Genomic DNA, 19,920 nt, shown 5'->3' on the forward strand with positions numbered 1-19,920 from the left:
GGCTTACAAGTTACTAGTTAAAAGCACGTCAACAACAGGGCTGGAGTATGGGCATAATTCAGACCTGATCGCAGCAGCAAAACCATGTGCACTACAGGGGGCCCAGATATAACATGTGCAGAGAGAGTTAGATTCGGGTGGGTTATTTTGTTTTTGTGCAGGGTAAATACTGGCTGCTTTATTTTTACACTGCAATTTAGATTTCAGTTTGAAAACACCTCACCCAAATCTAACTCTCTCTCTGCATATGATATATCTGCTCCACCTGCAGTGCACTTGGTTTTGCCCAATATAGAACATTTTTGCTGCTGTGATCAGGTCTGAATTAGGCCCTATATTAGGAGGGCGGTTGCTACTCACACAGGAGCTGCAGGGTTTCTGGAAGTCCTGCTGCTGGGCGCCGGGGATCTGTCATGCTGAGTGTGTGTGTGTGTGTGTGTGTGTGTGTGTGTGTGTGTGTGTGTGGTCAGGGACGTGTGGTGAGGTAAATGGCTCAGGAGGCACTGGCTAGTATCAGAGCCAGATTTACACACAATATATGAGCCCAAAGGTGCATGTGGGCATTATGCACAGGTACAGCAGTATATACTGCTGGAAATTTGGTGAGTTTTGATCAGAGATTTGCAGAAAAGATAGGGGAGGGGGAGGTATTTTTACTACATTGTATTTATCATATACTTTATATAGTGAAGTACTCTGGCCTATACGTTAGTATGCAGGAAAGGCTCTTTCTCACCTCACCGCGTGTCACTGGTGTGTGTGTGTGTGTGTAGCGTTAACCTTTTAGAAATATAGATGCTGTATATATGTAATGGGTAAGCTTTAATGATTCTGCATTCACACCAGTACTGGCACGTGTAAGTTCACCAGTCCCAGCCAGTCTGTGGGGTAGAGGATACCAGTAGCCACCAGCTGCTGGCTGGAGGGGTCTGGGCATGGCATGTATGGGGTATGGGAGCGATGGGCACAGGACTCCACCACTTCATTGGCGCACAGTATATATAAAGCAACTGAGCCGGCTATTTGCCTCCTCCTCACCCGCATCATATGTAGGCACAGCACCGACCCTTTCGCCTCCCGGTTACCGCACTGCTCCCCCGACACAGGATCTCACCTCATCCTGCCTGACTGATTCACCTTCTTCCCCTACCAGTAAGTGGCCACACATGTCCCCGATGCCTCCGCTCTGAACGCTGCTGGACCTTCTGGTGGTTCCTGCATCCATTTCATGGTTCCTGCTTCTACTTGTTGGCGACTCACATGATGGCAAGTAACTTGGGGTTGGAGCAGTATATGGAGGAGGGGTGCCCTGTATAGGGGGCATTATATTGAGGCGTATGGGGGTGCAGTGTGTAAATAGGGGCAGTATATGGTGGGGGGGTGCAGAATAAGCTAGAGGATGGGGGAGCAGTGTTTATAGGGGCAGTATATGGTGTGGGGTGCAGTGTACATAGGGAGTGTGTGTGTGTCCATGACACACAGAGGTGACTGTATTGAAACAATCTGTATCTCTCTACTGTCCTTATCTGCCCCTACCACTCCACTCTATCCCCAGTCGCTATCTAACCTATTCCCTCCCCCCTCTCTCTCCCCCCATGCCCTATCTCACAGGTTCTCAAACTCGGTCCTCAGGACCCCACACAGTGCATGTTTTGCAGGTCTCCTCACAGAATCACAAGTTAAATAATTAGCTCCACCTGTGGACCTTTTAAAATGTGTCTGTGAGTAATTAATAAACCTGTGTACCTGCTGGGTTACCTGCAAAACATGCACTGTGTGGGGTCCTGAGGACCGAGTTTGAGAACCCCTGCCCTATCTTAACCAATCCTCCTGCCCTCTTTCTTTCTCCCCCAGGCCCTATCTGCCTCTACCCCACTTCTCCACCCCCCAGTCCCTATCTGCTCCTACCCACACTCTCTCTCCCAAGCCCCCTTTCTTTGTATGCAGCAAGTGTGAAAGTCAGATCAGTAATAATAATAACAGCAGCTGCAGCAGGGTAATGGGCTGTAACATCTCCCTGCAGTATTAGTTTCACTTTGAACTGTGTCAGCTTCCAGGCACGGTTGGTGCTAGATTCAAGTGGCCTAAGGGACCTTTTACGTCAGGGGGAGGAGGCACGACACAAGGGGGAGGAGCTAGGCCAGCGGGATAGTTCCTCTACTATCCACGCCACCAACTATTACCTTTAGTAATCAGGTAGCGAGCCCGCAAGGGTACTTTTCGGGTACCCAGTTCGGCCGTAGCTCCTCCCCCCGGTGACGTGTCTCCTCCCCTAGTGAAGTCAGAAGGTCCCTTCTCCCACTCCGATTTAGAACCAACTTTCCAGGCACACAAAGGAATCATTTGGTCCATGTGGCGGCCTCTAGTGGTCGGCAGCACACATGACAAAGGCATACTTGCTTACCTGACCCTCTCCATGAGGGAGAAAATGCTCTGTTCCTGGACTTTCCAGATAATGTATGATTTGCCATCACCTGTGGTGAAACACCTTTCTTATCAATTAACTAGCTCACCACAGGTGATGGCAATCATACATTACCAGGAAAGTCCAGGAACAGAGCATTATCTCCCTCATGGAGAGGGTCAGGTAGGCAAGTATGGACAAAGGTGATGAGCAGACTTGGCTTTTATTCTATAGTATCTCAGGGTCTTCCAGAACTTTACATTACTTCAACTTTTTCTCTTAACATCCATTTCCTAATGCTGTTTTTAACAGTGGGTATTCCAAGCTGAAAGGTGTAGATATATTTATTTTACCCTCCTCAGCTTTATAACTGTCAGTTATCTGTATTTCAACTCTTCATTCAACTTGTTAGAAACCTGAGAGGTTAAAAGGGTCAATGTATTTATTCAATGCTGGAATTGTCTTCACCTGGCGTTATTTAAGGTTGAATTACTTGAATTTTGAGCCCCTAAGAAGGAATAATCTAGAAGGTTGCCCAGACATTTACACATGCCTTGCTCAATTTTGAATGAAGATGTCCAAAATTATTTTACTTTCTATTTTTTTTAACATACGGGAGTTGGGTTAACTTCTTTTCACTTAGCTATCCAGTGAAACATGCAGCTTAACCAGGAGTGTCACAATTTTTGCATAAATCAGTGGTTCCCAAACACAGCCCTCAAGGCAGGCCTGGCCAACTGTGGCTCTCCAGCTGTTGTGAAACTACGCATCCCAGCAGACCTTGCCACAGTTTTAGCATTCCCTAATAGCAAAACTGTGACAGAGCATGCTGGGACTTGTAGTTTCACAACAGCTGGAGAGCCACGGGTTGGCCAGGCCTGCCTCAAGACATCCCAACAGTCCAGGTTTTAAGGCTATCCATGCTTAGACACATGTGACTTAATTAGTACTTCAGTCAGTATGATTATACCATCTGTGCACAAGCAGGGATGTCTCTAAACCCTGGACTATTGGTGTGTTTTGAAGACCTCATTTGGGAACCACTGATAGTGATACTGAGGACTGTTTCAGTATATATGACAGACGTACAGTATATGTCCCTCCACTCCTGCAATATGTTTGACATTCTTTTTTCTGCAGTCACACCAGGAGCTAGTGGATTTGGGAAACATTGTGGTTGGCAGCTTTCAGTCACATGATTTGCTTCTAATAAATGATAATGACTGCACCCTGGAATATACAGTGACTGCTAAGCAGGAGATTACTGGCCCATGTGACCCAGATGAAGTCATCAATGACCCAATAGGTCAGTAACTATGTTACTTTTTTTTTATTAATGTACAATGCATCCACCTAGGTATTCAGAGCTTGTCCTAGAACAGTTCTAACAATTAAATGCAAAAGGCTTGATCATAACAGCTGCAAATGAATTTGTGGACTACGTACTGTAAGTCTGGCTATTCGCCACACTAGGGGTGCCCACACACGGTGCGATGTGTCCTCCCATGACACATGGTTAGCAACGGGACTCAGCGGAGTGCCGGCAAGTGCACACACACTTGCTGATGCCTGCAACGACTAGCGTTACCCGGGATGGGGGGGAACGGGGCCATGCTGCTTTGGCAGCATGGCATTGTTTGCCACCTCCTCAGATCTTTCTGCATGTTGAAGAGATCAGGGGAGGCGACAAACGACCCGAGGGTGCTCGCATCGCATTGTTGACATGCCCATCTATATTATATGTAATAGAAAATCATACAAAATTTTTCATTAACATTCTACAGTATTTCCCCTAAAGGTTAACAATGTAGCTATTTTATTAACCGAACTACTCTTTGTCCAATTCCATGCCCCGTGCTACTCTAAACAGCTTTGAAGTTTGAACATAACAAGGGAAAACTGCCAGCACGTACCAAGATGGGGATCAGAGTCACGGCTCATCCTTCCCGAATGCTCTCTTACACCTGGATTGTCAGCTATTGTATTCTTTCTCCTAAAGGTGGGTGTATTTCTATGTTACATGCTTGTGATCAGTTAATTTTTTGCCTTAAAACAGAGAGTGTTCAGCAGGCTTATTTATTAGTGGGCTCAGAGAGTCATTGGGCCCTACTGAGATGTTTAGTACAAGGAAACTATGAACAAACTTATTTCTCAGTCTTTTCTCAAAACACTTATCAAAGTTCTGAACCTTGCATTTGATTAGTGTAGAAGGCATAATCTATATATTCATTTAAATTATTCAGCGATAGCATACATTTGTTTTCTTCCTTAAAGTTCCTTTAGATTAAAATTGCAAGGCGGAATAAAAAATTTGAAAGGTACGACAGCGCTTCACTTTTTCCACATTTTGTTATGTTACAGCCTTATTCCAAAATGGAATAAATTAATTTTTTTCCCTTAAAATTCTACACACAATACCCCATAATGAAAACGTGACAAAAACTTTTTTTTGTAATTTTTGCAAATTTGTTCACAGTCTTTGCCATGAAGCTCAAAATTGAGCTCATGTGCATCCTGTTTCCACTGATCATCCTTGAGATGTTCCTACAGCTTAATTGGAGTCCACTGGTGGTAAATTCAGTTGATTGAACATGATTTGTAAAGGCACACACCTGTCTATATAAGGTCCCACACTTGACAGTGCATGTCTGAGCACAAACCAAGCATGAAGTCAAAGAAATTGTCTGTAGACCTCCGTGACAGGATTGTCTCAAGGCACAAATCTGGGGAAGGGTACAGAAAAAAAGAGGATTTTGGTACTAACTGATAAATCCATTTCTCTGAATCTTCTCAGGGACACTGGAGTTAGACAGCTGGGGTGTGAAGATTGCAGACCGGAGGTGGCACAATGTAGTAATAAAGAAATGATTCACCGCTGGCTCCTCCCCCTTCATGCCCCCCCATCTCTCTAGTTTGAAAAATTGACTGACAGAAGAGGGAACATGAAAGACTCACGCCATACGGGAAAGAACCAAACATATCACAACATCAAACAGCAACAAAGAACTATCAAAAACAATAACTAACTTGTTTGAACCAATGTAACAAGAACACGCAGGCTGACAGCACCAAGGCGGGCGTCCAGTGTCCCCGAGTGGATTCAGAGAAATGGATTTATTGGGAAGTACCAAAATCCTCTTTTCTCTATCATCCACTAGGGCAGTGATGGCTAACCTTGACACTCCAGCTGTTGTTGAACTACACATCCTAGCATGCCATGCATCAGTTTTAGCATGGCCAAATAGCAAAACTGTAGCAGGGCATGCTGAGATGTGTAGTTCAACAACAGCTGGAGTGTCAACGTTAGCCATCACTGCACTAGGGGACACTAGAGTTAGACAGCTGGGGACGTCCCAAAGATACCCCCATGGGTGGGAGGGCTGTTCGAAGCCTGTAGAACTAATCATACAAAATTGGAATCTCTTGAAGCAAATGTGTCAAATTTGTAGAAGCGAGTGAACATATGTGCTGATGACCACGTTGCCGCCCTACAAAGTTGGGCTGTGGACGCTCCTCTAGCCGCCACCCAAGAAGCCCCAACTGGGGCCATCATACAGTACAAACAGAGCATCTGACTTCCTAATGGGACTTGTAGCCTGTACGTGCACCTGTAAGGCTCTGACCACATCCAGGGACAAGTCCCCCTCTGACAATCCCTGAAAATATGGGACCACAATTGATTGGTTTATGTGAAAACCAGATACCACCTTAGGTAAAAACTCCGCCTTTGTACAGCGTTCAGCCCTGACTTCATTAAAAAAATAGGGAAGGGATTTTCAGATGACAGGGCCCCCAATTCCGAGACCCTTTTTGCTGATGCTAAAGCCAGAAGTTAGACTGTTTCCCAACACACATATTTTAGATCTGCCCGTTCCAAAAGTTCGAAAAGGTCACAACTCAAAATTTCCAACACTAAATTTAGATCACAAGGAGCCGTGGGAGGACGAAAGGTGGTTGAATTCTCAATACTCCCTGTAAAAAGGTCTGAACCTCCTGCAGGTTCGCCAGCCTTTGTTGGAAAACAATTGAAAGTGCAGAGACCTGGACCTTTAAGGATCCTAAACGTAATCCACCATCGAACCCTGATTGGAGAAATCCCAACAATCTAGTAAGGCGGAATTCTCTAGGGTTCCAACCCTTAGGTTGGCATGTATTTCTTCCAGATCCTATGGTAGTGTGCCGCGGTAACCAGTTTCCTTGCTGCTAACATGGTAGGGATAGCTGATCTTGGGATACCCTTCTCAAAATTCTGGTTTCAAGAATCACGTCATCAAACGTAGTCGGTTCAGATCCGGATGCAGAAATTGGCCTTGGGACAGCATATCCTTCCTCTGTGGCAGTCTCCAAGGCACGTCCGCCAGAAGTTTCCTCAGATCCGAATACCAACTTCTGCGAGGCCAGTTTGGCACTATCAAGATTACCCACGCTCTTTCCTGTTTCACTTTTTTTAACACTCTTGGCAACAAGGGAAACGGTGGGAATATGTATACCACGCCGTAGTTCCAGTGAATTGCCAGTGCATCCACTGCTTCTGCTGCTGGATCTGGCATCCTGGCAACATATCTCGGCAACTGATGGTTGTTCCGAGAGGCAATGAGATTTACCTGCGTTAGATCCCACCTTCTACCTCTGGCACGAAAGGAGTGCTAAATAAATTAAACACTGGTCCAGAGTAGCTTCTTTTTACTGGCAGCGTGGGTCTAGGATATGTAGTTTGCAGAAACGTAGATTTTCCCACCGTGGCCTGTGAAATCCACTTGTCCAATTCTGGACCAAACAATGCTTCCCCCACAAAGGGGATCACTTCCTCTGCCTTCTTTGAATCTGAATCCACTTGCCAGTCTCTGAGCCAGAGAATCCGTCTGGCCGATATAGCCGAAGCTGAAATGTGTGATGCTATCCTGCTAGCATCTTTTGTAGCTTGACAAATGTAAGTGATAGACTCCCGGATATGTTCCGCTAGTCAAACTATTTCTTCCTGATTATTATCTTCTGCCACAGCTCAAACTATTTGCCCAGCCCAAGCGACAATAGCCTTATTGACCTATGCACTTATAATCATAGGTCTCTGTGATGCACCTGCAGCTATGAAGATGGATTTAAGGGCCGTATCCAACTTACGATCTGACACATCTTTTAGTGTAGTCACATTCGGTATTGGTAAGATTGTCTTTTTTGACAATCTCTCCAAAGAAGCATCCACAATCTGTAGCATTTGGACCTAATTCCCTTAGGTAATTGGAAGCGTCTATCTGGCTGCTTCCATGTTCCTCCCATCTGATCCTGGAGTGTCTGAGGAATCGGAAATACTGAGACTCAAACAGATCAAAAACTTCAGGTTCCTTAATTTCCTCTTCTTTGAAATTAAAGACCTGTTTAACAGCTTCAATAAGGGATTCTAACCCTTTTATCTCTGAGTCCTCCTCCGGGGGACTAACATGAAATATCTCCTCAACTGACTCTCTCTCCTCCTCATCTGCCAAAAGACCCTCCTCTTCTTCCAGCTCTTCTTGCAGGACAGGAAGAGGTCTCTTTACAGATTTGCACAGTCTTTTCTACCTGTGCGGGCCGAGTAAGTCTAATTAGGTTCCATTGTCTTTGAAAAACCCGCAGCCCATTCTAAATGTTGCTTGCGAGTATTCCGCCATCTCTTTAGAAAAATCGGATGGACCACTGTTCCAAGGTTGAGCGTCCATTCTCAAACATTTCGCACACCCCGGAGCTGCCAACACTTGTGCTCTTTTTCTCACATTTTGAACATACATAACAAATTTTTGTGGTCTTGTTTGGTGTTTTCAATAGAGGTGAGCGGGTTCGGTTCCTCGGAATCCGAACCCGCCCGAACTTCATGTTTTGTTACACGGGTCCGAGCAACTCGGATCTTCCCGCCTTGCTCGGTTAACCCGAGCGCGCCCGAACGTCATCATCCCGCTGTCGGATTCTCGCGAGGCTCGGATTCTATCGCGAGACTCGGATTCTATATAAGGAGCCGCGCGTCGCCGCCATTTTCACACGTGCATTGAGATTGATAGGGAGAGGACGTGGCTGGCGTCCTCTCCGTTTATAGAGAGTGAGACTAGAGTAGAGAGAGACACAGTAGTAATTTTGGGGAGCATTAGGAGGAGTACTTTAGGAGGAGTACTACTACTTGCTGAAGTGATAGATAGATAGTGTGACTGTATAATGTATATCTGACTTGTGGGGGAGACACTGACAGTGGGGAGCAGTTAGAGTCTGAGAGCAGGACTCAGGAGTACATATAACGTACAGTGCACACTTTTGCTGCCAGAGTGCCACACTGCCATTGTGACCACACTGACCACCAGTATAATATATATTGTGATTGTCTGCTTAGGAGTACTACTTGCAAGTTGCTGATAGTGTGACCAGTGACCTGACCACCAGTTTATAATAATCACCACCAGTTTAATATATATAATATATATATATATAATTGTATATAATATATATATAATATTGTATACCACCTACCCGTGGTTTTTTTTTTTTTTCTTTCTTCTTGATACATACTACTATAGTAGCTTACTGTAGCAGTCTGCGGTGCTGCTGAGCTGACAGTGTCCAGCAGGTCCGTCATCAGTCATTACATAATAAATATATATTATATACCTGTCCGGCTGCAGTACTAGTGATATTATATATATATATATATATATTGATTTCATCTCATTATCATCCAGTCTATATTAGCAGCAGACACAGTACGGTAGTCCACGGCTGTAGCTACCTCTGTGTCTTTTAGTTGTGCCTATTAAAATATGGAGAACAAAAATGTTGAGGTTCCAAAATTAGGGAAAGATCAAGATCCACTTCCACCTCGTGCTGAAGCTGCTGCCACTAGTCATGGCCGAGACGATGAAATGCCAGCAACGTCGTCTGCCAAGGCCGATGCCCAATGTCATAGTACAGAGCATGTAAAATCCAAAACACCAAATATCAGTAAAAAAAAAGGACTCCAAAATCTAAAATAAAATTGTCGGAGGAGAAGCGTAAACTTGCCAATATGCCATTTACCACACGGAGTGGCAAGGAACGGCTGAGGCCCTGGCCTATGTTCATGGCTAGTGGTTCAGCTTCACATGAGGATGGAAGCACTCAGCCTCTCGCTAGAAAACTGAAAAGACTCAAGCTGGCAAAAGCACCGCAAAGAACTGTGCGTTCTTCCAAATCCACAAGGAGAGTCCAATTGTGTCGGTTGCGATGCCTGACCTTCCCAACACTGGACGTGAAGAGCATGCGCCTTCCACCATTTGCACGCCCCCTGCAAGTGCTGGAAGGAGCACCCGCAGTCCAGTTCCTGATAGTCAGATTGAAGATGTCAGTGTTGAAGTACACCAGGATGAGGAGGATATGGGTGTTGCTGGCGCTGGGGAGGAAATTGACAAGGAGGATTCTGATGGTGAGGTGGTTTGTATAAGTCAGGCACCCGGGGAGACACCTGTTGTCCGTGGGAGGAATAGGGCCGTTGACATGCCTGGTGAAAATACCAAAAAAATCAGCTCTTCGGTGTGGAAGTATTTCACCAGAAATGCGGACAACATTTGTCAAGCCGTGTGTTGCCTTTGTCAAGCTGTAATAAGTAGGGGTAAGGACGTTAACCACCTCGGAACATCCTCCCTTATACGTCACCTGCAGCGCATTCATAATAAGTCAGTGACAAGTTCAAAAACTTTGGGCGACAGCGGAAGCAGTCCACTGACCAGTAAATCCCTTCCTCTTGTAACCAAGCTCACGCAAACCACCCCACCAACTCCCTCAGTGTCAATTTCCTCCTTCCCCAGGAATGCCAATAGTCCTGCAGGCCATGTCACTGCCAATTCTGACGAGTCCTCTCCTGCCTGGGATTCCTCCGATGCATCCTTGCGTGTAACGCCTACTGCTGCTGGCGCTGCTGTTGTTGCTGCTGGGAGTCGATGGTCATCCCAGAGGGGAAGTCGTACTCGTAAGACCACTTTTACTACTTCCACCAAGCAATTGACTGTCCAACAGTCCTTTGCGAGGAAGATGAAATATCACAGCAGTCATCCTGCTGCAAAGCGGATAACTGAGGCCTTGGCATCCTGGGTGGTGAGAAACGTGGTTCCGGTATCCATCATTACTGCAGAGCCAACTAGAGACTTGTTGGAGGTACTGTGTCCCCGGTACCAAATACCATCTAGGTTCCATTTCTCTAGGCAGGCGATACCGAAAATGTACACAGACCTCAGAAAAAGAGTCACCAGTGTCCTAAAAAATGCAGCTGTACCCAATGTCCACTTAACCACGGACATGTGGACAAGTGGAGCAGGGCAGGGTCAGGACTATATGACTGTGACAGCCCACTGGGTAGATGTATGGACTCCCGCCGCAAGAACAGCAGCGGCGGCACCAGTAGCAGCATCTCGCAAACGCCAACTCTTTCCTAGGCAGGCTACGCTTTGTATCACCGGTTTCCAGAATACGCACACAGCTGAAAACCTCTTACGGCAACTGAGGAAGATCATCGCGGAATGGCTTACCCCAATTGGACTCTCCTGTGGATTTGTGGCATCGGACAACGCCAGCAATATTGTGTGTGCATTAAATATGGGCAAATTCCAGCACGTCCCATGTTTTGCACATACCTTGAATTTGGTGGTGCAGAATTTAAAAAAAAACGAGAGGGGCGTGCAAGAGATGCTGTCGGTGGCCAGAAGAATTGCGGGACACTTTCGGCGTACAGGCACCACGTACAGAAAACTGGAGCACCACCAAAAACGCCTGAACCTGCCCTGCCATCATCTGAAGCAAGAAGTGGTAACGAGGTGGAATTCAACCCTCTATATGCTTCAGAGGTTGGAGGAGCAGCAAAAGGCCATTCAAGCCTATACAATTGAGCACGATATAGGAGGTGGAATGTACCTGTCTCAAGCGCAGTGGAGAATGATTTCAACGTTGTGCAAGGTTCTGCAACCTTTTGAACTTGCCACACGTGAAGTCAGTTCAGACACTGCCAGCCTGAGTCAGGTCATTCCCCTCATCAGGCTTTTGCAGAAGAAGCTGGAGGCATTGAAGGAGGAGCTAAAAGGGAGCGATTCCGCTAGGCATGTGGGACTTGTGGATGCAGCCCTTAATTCGCTTAACAAGGATTCACGGGTGGTCAATCTGTTGAAATCAGAGCACTACATTTTGGCCACCGTGCTCGATCCTAGATTTAAAACCTACCTTGGATCTCTCTTTCCGGCAGACACAAGTCTGCTGGGGTTCAAAGACCTGCTGGTGACAAAATTGTCAAGTCAAGCGGAACGCGACCTGTCAACATCTCCTCCTTCACATTCTCCCGCAACTGGGGGTGCGAGGAAAAGGCTCAGAATTCCGAGCCCACCCGCTGGCGGTGATGCAGGGCAGTCTGGAGCGACTGCTGATGCTGACATCTGGTCCGGACTGAAGGACCTGACAACGATTACGGACATGTCGTCTACTGTCACTGCATATGATTCTGTCACCATTGAAAGAATGGTGGAGGATTATATGAGTGACCGCATCCAAGTAGGCACGTCAGACAGTCCGTACTTATACTGGCAGGAAAAAGAGGCAATTTGGAGGCCCTTGCACAAACTGGCTTTATTCTACCTAAGTTGCCCTCCCACAAGTGTGTACTCCGAAAGAGTGTTTAGTGCCGCCGCTCACCTTGTCAGCAATCGGCGTACGAGGTTACTTCCAGAAAATGTGGAGAAGATGATGTTCATTAAAATGAATTATAATCAATTCCTCCGTGGAGACATTGACCAGCAGCAATTGCCTCCACAAAGTACACAGGGAGCTGAGATGGTGGATTCCAGTGGGGACGAATTGATAATCTGTGAGGAGCGGGATGTACACGGTGATATATCGGAGGATGATGATGAGGTGGACATCTTGCCTCTGTAGAGCCAGTTTGTGCAAGGAGAGATTAATTGCTTCTTTTTCGGTGGGGGGTCCAAACCAACCCGTCATTTCAGTCACAGTCGTGTGGCAGACCCTGTCACTGAAATGATGGGTTGGTTAAAGTGTGCATGTCCTGTTTATACAACATAAGGGTGGGTGGGAGGGCCCAAGGACAATTCCATCTTGCACCTCTTTTTTCTTTCATTTTTATTTGCGTCATGTGCTGTTTGGGGAGTGTTTTTTGGAAGGGCCATCCTGCGTGACACTGCAGTGCCACTCCTAGATGGGCCCGGTGTTTGTGTCGGCCACTAGGGTCGCTTATCTTACTCACACAGCTACCTCATTGCGCCTCTTTTTTTCTTTGCGTCATGTGCTGTTTGGGGAGTGTTTTTTGAAGGGCCATCCTGCGTGACACTGCAGTGCCACTCCTAGATGGGCCCGGTGTTTGTGTCGGCCACTAGGGTCGCTTATCTTACTCACACAGCTACCTCATTGCGCCTCTTTTTTTCTTTGCGTCATGTGCTGTTTGGGGAGTGTTTTTTGGAAGGGCCATCCTGCGTGACACTGCAGTGCCACTCCTAGATGGGCCCGGTGTTTGTGTCGGCCACTAGGGTCGCTTAGCTTAGTCATCCAGCGACCTCGGTGCAAATTTTAGGACTAAAAATAATATTGTGAGGTGTGAGGTATTCAGAATAGACTGAAAATTAGTGGAAATTATGGATTTTGAGGTTAATAATACTTTGGGATCAAAATGACCCCCAAATTCTATGATTTAAGCTGTTTTTTAGTGTTTTTTAAAAAAAACACCCGAATCCAAAACACACCCGAATCCGACAAAAAAAATTCGGTGAGGTTTTGCCAAAACGCGGTCGAACCCAAAACACGGCCGCGGAACCGAACCCAAAACCAAAACACAAAACCCGAAAAATTTCAAGTGCACATCTCTAGTTTTCAACACCATGTCAAACACACATACAAACCAGCAGTGCTTTCACCCTATTAGTATAGATGGAGAAAGACCGCAGGGATACATGGAGCAATGAAAATAGGTTTAGACACACAGCTGAAATAGTATAAAAAAAATTAGTAGACATAAAAAAGAATTTATTTTTTTAACCAGCCAGATGTTTACAAACCCCACACCACCAACTGTTGAGACAGCTTGGGTTGTAACAGGGTTAATAATTCTGAAGCTCCCACCACAGGACCTGTCAGCAGCTCCTTTGGAAGACAATATATCTGTCTTTATTATCATAATGTAAATTTCAGAGAGATCTTTTAACAGCAGTGCTCCTAAATCCCCTCTCTGTTTATCCCCTTAGAGCAGGCATGTCCAAACTGCGGCCCTCCAGCTGTTGTGAAACTACATATCCCAGCATGCGCTGACACAGTTTTGCTGTCAGAGAATGCTAAAGCTGTGTCAGGGCATGCTGGGATGTGTAGTTTCTCAACAGCTGGAGGGCCGCAGTTTGGACATGCCTGCTTAGAGCCAGTGCAAAACAGAAGCCTAATAACTGTACATGCAGTGGCAGACATAAAAAACATACATGGCTACTATTTTTAAGAGTCTACAAACAGGGGAAGGAGCTTCTTACAACTCCGCCTCCCTCACCTACCACTCCAGCGCTGTGGCGCTCCGGAGCTGTGCCGCCTGCTAGCTTCTACTAGCGCCATGTCACTAACACACTGTACCCGGCGGGGGAATTAAATATATTTCAGGAGGATCTAAGAGCTGCGCCAGCTGCTCCTCAGAGCTACTCACTGTTAGCAGAACTCCTGAATGAAAGGCTGATCCCTTCCACCGGGATCTTAGTCTCATATGTACTGTAACAGTACCCTTAATTCCATCCTGCACCCTCCTTTAAGCCAGAGGGGATCGGGCCACTGAATTTAAATAGAAAAGCTTTTGTGGAGCAAGAGCTCCTTTCTGTGCTTTCCCCTGCAAGCACAATTTTTCAAACTAAAGTGAGGGGGGAACATGAAGGGGGAGGAGCCAGCTGTGGATATTTTCTTTATTACTACATTGTGCCACTTCCAATCTGCAATCTTCACACCCCAGCTGTTTAACTCCAGTGTCCCCTAGTGGATGATAGAGAAATATCTGCTGCTTTGAAGGTCCCAATGAGCACAGTGGCCTCCATCATCCGTAAATGGAAGAAGTTCGGAACCACCAGGACTCTTCCTAGAACTGGCCGGCCGTCTAAAGTGAGCGATCGGGGGAGAAGGACCCTAGTCAGGGAGGTGAGCAAGAACCCGATGGTCACTCTGTCAGAGCTACATCATTCCTTTTGTGGAGAGAGGAGAACCTTCCACAAAGAAAACCATCTCTGCAGCAATCCACAAATCAGGCCTGTATGGTATAATGGCCAGACGGAAGCCACTCCCTAGTAAAAAGCACATGGCAGCCCGCCTGCAGTTTGCCAAAATGTACCAGAAGGACTCTCAGACCATGAGAAACCAAATTCTCTGGTCTGATGAGACAGTGATTGAACTCTTTGGTGTGAATGCCATGCGTCATGTTTTGAGGAAACCGCTCACCACCAGGCCAATACCATCCCTACAGTGAAACATGATGGCAGCATCATGCTGTGGGGATGTTTTTCAGTGGCAGAAACTGGGAGACTAGTCATGGAAAGATGAATGCAGCAATGTACAGAGACATACTGGATGAAAACCTGCTCCAGAGCGCTATAGACATCAGACTGAGGCGATGGTTCATCTTTCAGCAAGACAACTACCCTAAGCACACGGCCAAGATATCAAAGGAGTGGCTTCAGGACAACGCATGGGAATGTCCTTGAGTGGCCCAGCCAGAGCCCAGACTTGAATCCGATTGAACATCTCTGGAGAGATCTGAAAATGGCTGTGCACCGACGCTTCCCATCCAACCTGATGGAGCTTGAGAGGTGCTGCAAAGAGGAATTGGCAAAACTGCCCAAAGATAGGTGTGTCAAGCTTGTGGCATCATATTCAAAAAGACATGAGGCTGTAATTGCTGCCAAAGGTGCATCAATAAAGTATTGAGCAAAGGCTGTGAATACTAATGTACATGTGATTTCTTAGTTTTTCATTTTTAATAAATTTGCAAAAAAAACTAAAAAAAACTTTTTTCACTTTTTCATTATGGGGTATTGTGTGTAGCATTTTGAGGGGAAAAATAAATTAATTACATTTTGGAATAAGGCTATATTAACATAACAAAATGTGGAAAAAGTGAAGTGCTGTGAAAAGGGGAGCGAATTGGCCGGGTAAAGGGATCCCCCAAAGAGGTAAGAGGGTCCTGCTTGTTGGTGGTTATAGTTGCATCTTGTGATCAGGCATTACCAACCTCTAAAATACCTTATGTACATGGGTATGTGCTGTATATTGTCCCAGCTCAAGGTCTGCCGTCAGTGCCTGACTGCTCCTGGAGTCATACAGTGTCCTACTGTGGAATGTTAAATAGATGAAATTAATGAAATAAATAAACCCATTGGTTTTGAGCTGTTGTAAGCATCCAGTGGAGAAGCAACCTCTCTTGTAGGCACTTAGTACAAATGATTCCGATCAAGACCGGGTATTGGTGGTAAGGAGTTCAGATATTATTTCTTAAACTGCCCAAGATACTGATTGAGCCACTATACCCCATGGTCCCAGTGTCAATCAAATCAAAACTGCAGTGGCGCAGGTGTGACGTAATCGGTACTGTGCTGGCGCGCTGGTGGCTTCCTGCACGTGAGGGTAAGTCTATTTATTGTGTGTCCTGTACTGTATCTGTATGTCTTGATAAAAGGGATAATGGTCCCTGAAACGTTGACCAACTAAAAGGAGTGTGTTCAGAGTTTTAATTTATCCGGGGAGTGTCATCCATCTGTGCATTATGTACATATCTTATATAGGTGAGGACAAAAACCCAGGAAGCTGCTGCTGAGTATTGGGGAGAGAGTGCCGGGCATTGCTACACATATATTAAAGAGTATATATGGGTGATTCTCCAGAAAGTGAACATAAAGTTCCGTGCATCACACACTTTACTTTTTCTTCTTTTTAAACTGGTCTGTTAAGAAATTGTTACATGAAACCTTAATTGCTTAATAACAATGTCTTACCCTATAACTTAAGACCCACTAAAATCTTGGTATTTTGGAAAAGTATGCGGTTTGAATTTGTGTAGGTGTCCTGTGCATCACGGAGAATCGCCCATATGTATGTGCTATTTATCCAGTTATATTGCCAAAAGAAAGCCATGTTGGTCAAAAATAAAACATTATCTTGGGTAGAATAAAATATCATATTTTTCTTTAGCATCCATAAGGGATATTGGGGGAAACTAGTACAATGGGGTATAGATGGGGTCCAAAGGAGCCAGTGCACTTTAAATTTCTTCAGCTGGGTGTGCTGGTTCCTCCCCTCTATGCCCCCTCCCACTGGCAGTTTAGAAAAAAGTGCCCTCAGGAGAGGATGCACATCTCTGCAGCTCCAGAGAGTTTTCTTCAATTTTCTTTTAAACTTTTATTATTTTTGGTATGATATCTGAGCAACAGCATACCTGCGCCGTGGGAGTTAGGGGGAGATGGTCAGCGGCCTTTCGAGGTGCAGAGCCGCTTCCCCGCTTCAGGACCACTGCCCTGAGGGGCTGTTGTTCAGCGGGGCACTGCGCCTTGGCTGTCACAGCCGCACCACATCGCACGCCCCTAACGCTGCTTGAAGGTGACATCGGTGGTGAGTACAAACCGGGGGCTCCGCTAGGGGGGTCCCCCAGTTCAAAGTGCGGCTGACCGCGGACACTGGGGGGTCCCGCGAAGATCCCCCGTGTAGAACTGGCACAAAAGGGCTTGACTAGCACTTGTGTGATGTTTTAAGCTATATAGACTTTGCCAGTATAAATATTCATTATAGCTCCGGCGCCATTACTGCAGCCATCTACAGCACACACAGCGCTTCCTGCTTCACAAGACACGCTGGAAAACTGGTACAGGGTGTAGCAAAGGGGGAGAGCCGCTTGTGTATACTATCCTGATCCCTCTGTAGGACAAAAAGTTTTAGTGTTTACTGTGGGTTATATTTACTAACATTCGTAATTCTCCCGATTTGGTGGGAGAATAATCACGAATGACATCGAAAGTGTAAAACTGCAACTTTTTGAATTTATTACGCCTAATTTACTAAGCTGTCGTATTCGGGTTTTTCTTTTGTTCCGATGTCGATGTCATTCGTGTTTTTTTTTTTTTTTTTTTAACGGCAGTGATTAGCAAAACACTGCCGACTTTTTAAAAATGAATCTCGGCCGGATCTGTGTGATCCGTGCTGGGGTTTATTTTTTTTTATTAAACAGTGTAAAATAAAAATTGCGTGGGGTCCCCCCTCCTAAGCATAACCAGCCTCGGGCTCTTTGAGCCGATCCTGGTTGCAGAAATATGGGGGGAAAAATGACAGGGGTTCCCCCATATTTAAGCAACCAGCATCGGGCTCTGCGCCTGGTCCTGGTTCCAAAAATACGGGGGACAAAAAGAGTAGGGGTCCCCCGTATTTTTAAAACCAGCACCGGGCTCCACTAGCTGGACAGATAATGCCACAGCCGGGGGTCACTTTTATATAGTGCCCTGCGGCCGTGGCATCAAAAATCCAACTAGTCACCCCTGGCCGGGGTACCCTGGGGGAGTGGGGACCCCTTCAATCAAGGGGTCCCCCCCCCCAGCCACCCAAGGGCCAGGGGTGAAGCCCGAGGCTGTCCCCCCCCATCCAATGGGCTGCGGATGGGGAGGCTGATAGCCTTTTGTGATAATGAAAAGATATTGTTTTTAGTAGCAGTACTACAAGGCCCAGCAAGCCTCCCCCGCATGCTGGTACTTGGAGAACCACAAGTACCAGCATGCGACGGAAAAACGGGCCCGCTGGTACCTGTAGTACTACTACTAAAAAAATACCCAAAAAAAGACAAGACACACACACCGTGAAAGTAAAGATTTATTACATACATGCACACAAACATACATACATACTTACCTTATGTTCACACGAGGGTCTGTCCTCTTCTCCAGTAGAATCCAAGGGGTACCTGTTGAATAAATTCTACTCACCAGATCCCGGGTCCCAGGGTCCTCGGGGCAACCATTTGTAATCCAGGTACTTGAATAAAATAACAAAACGGATACCCGAGCCACGAACTGAAAGGGGCCCCATGTTTTCACATGGGACTCCTTTCCCCGAATGTCAGAAACCCACTCTGACTGATGTCTAAGTGGGTTTCTTCAGCCAATCAGGGAGCGCCACGTTGTAGCACTCTCCTGATCGGCTGTGTGCTCCTGTACTGAGTGACAGGTGGCACACGGCAGTGTTACAATGTAGCGCCTATGCGCTCCATTGTAACCAATGGTGGTGGTTGGAACTTTCTGCTCAGCGGTGACGTCACTTTAGGTCAACCGCAGGGCAGAAAGTTCCCACCATTGGTTACAATGGAGCGCATAGGCGCTACATTGTAACACTGCCGTGTGCCGCCTGTCACTCAGTACAGGAGCACACAGCCGATCAGGAGAGTGCTACAACGTGGCGCTCCCTGATTGGCTGAAGAAACCCACTTAGACAGAAGTCAGAGTGGGTTTCTGGCATTCGGGGAAAGGAGTCCCATGTGAAAACATGGGGCCCCTTTCAGTGCGTGGCTCGGCTCTCCGTTTTGTTATTTTATTCAAGTACCTGGATTACAAATGGTTGCCCCGCGGACCCTGGATCTGGTGAGTAGAATTTATTCAACAGGTACCCCTTGGATTCTACTGGAGAAGAGGACCGACCTGCGTGTGAACATAAGGTAAGTATGTATGTATGTTTGTGTGCATGTATGTAATAAATCTTTACTTTCACGGTGTGTGTGTCTTGTCTTTTTTTGGGTATTTTTTTAGTAATAGTACTACAGGTACCAGCGGGCCCGTTTTTCCGCCGCATGCTGGTACTTGTGGTTCTCCAAGTACCAGCATGCGGGGGAGGCTTGCTGGGCCTTGTAGTACTGCTACTAAAAACAATATCTTTTCATTATCACAAAAGGCTATCAGCCCCCCCATCCGCAGCCCATTGGATGGGGGGGGACAGCCTCGGGCTTCACCCCTGGCCCTTGGGTGGCTGGGAGGGGGGACCCCTTGATTGAAGGGGTCCCCACTCCCCCAGGGTACCCCGGCCAGGGGTGACTAGTTGGATATTTGATGCCACGGCCGCAGGGCACTATATAAAAGTGACCCCCGGCTGTGGCATTATCTGTCCAGCTAGTGGAGCCCGGTGCTGGTTTTAAAAATACGGGGGACCCCTACTCTTTTTGTCCCCCGTATTTTTGGAACCAGGACCAGGCGCAGAGCCCGATGCTGGTTGCTTAAATATGGGGGAACCCCTGTCAATTTTTTTCCCCATATTTCTGCAACCAGGACCGGCTCAAAGAGCCCGAGGCTGGTTATGCTTAGGAGGGGGGACCCCACGCAATTTTTTTTAATAAAATAACCACTTTCCCACCCCTTCCCACTGATATACATGCACGGATCTCATGGATCCCTGCATGCCTATACAATCACGGATTAAAAAAGCAGGTCTGTTTTTTTTTAGCACTTTTTTACGAGTTGTAATTTTTCACGGCAGTGTTTGTATTTTTT

At 46.4% G+C, this 19,920-nt stretch overlaps 1 protein-coding gene across 2 annotated transcripts in view; it reads left to right on the plus strand.

Annotated features, from left to right (window-relative positions):
* Nucleotides 1–19,920, plus strand: part of CFAP65 (cilia and flagella associated protein 65) — a 377,223-nt gene that overhangs the window by 207,456 nt on the left and 149,847 nt on the right. For both annotated transcript variants that reach the window (XM_063933883.1, XM_063933882.1), the window contains exons 16-17: nucleotides 3,545–3,710; nucleotides 4,275–4,403. In XM_063933883.1, coding sequence (XP_063789953.1) covers nucleotides 3,545–3,710; nucleotides 4,275–4,403 — 295 coding nt within the window. The remainder of the gene's footprint in view (nucleotides 1–3,544; nucleotides 3,711–4,274; nucleotides 4,404–19,920) is intronic.

This window comes from Pseudophryne corroboree, chromosome 7 (genome assembly GCF_028390025.1).
Source record: "Pseudophryne corroboree isolate aPseCor3 chromosome 7, aPseCor3.hap2, whole genome shotgun sequence".
NCBI classification, from domain to species: domain Eukaryota; kingdom Metazoa; phylum Chordata; class Amphibia; order Anura; family Myobatrachidae; genus Pseudophryne; species Pseudophryne corroboree.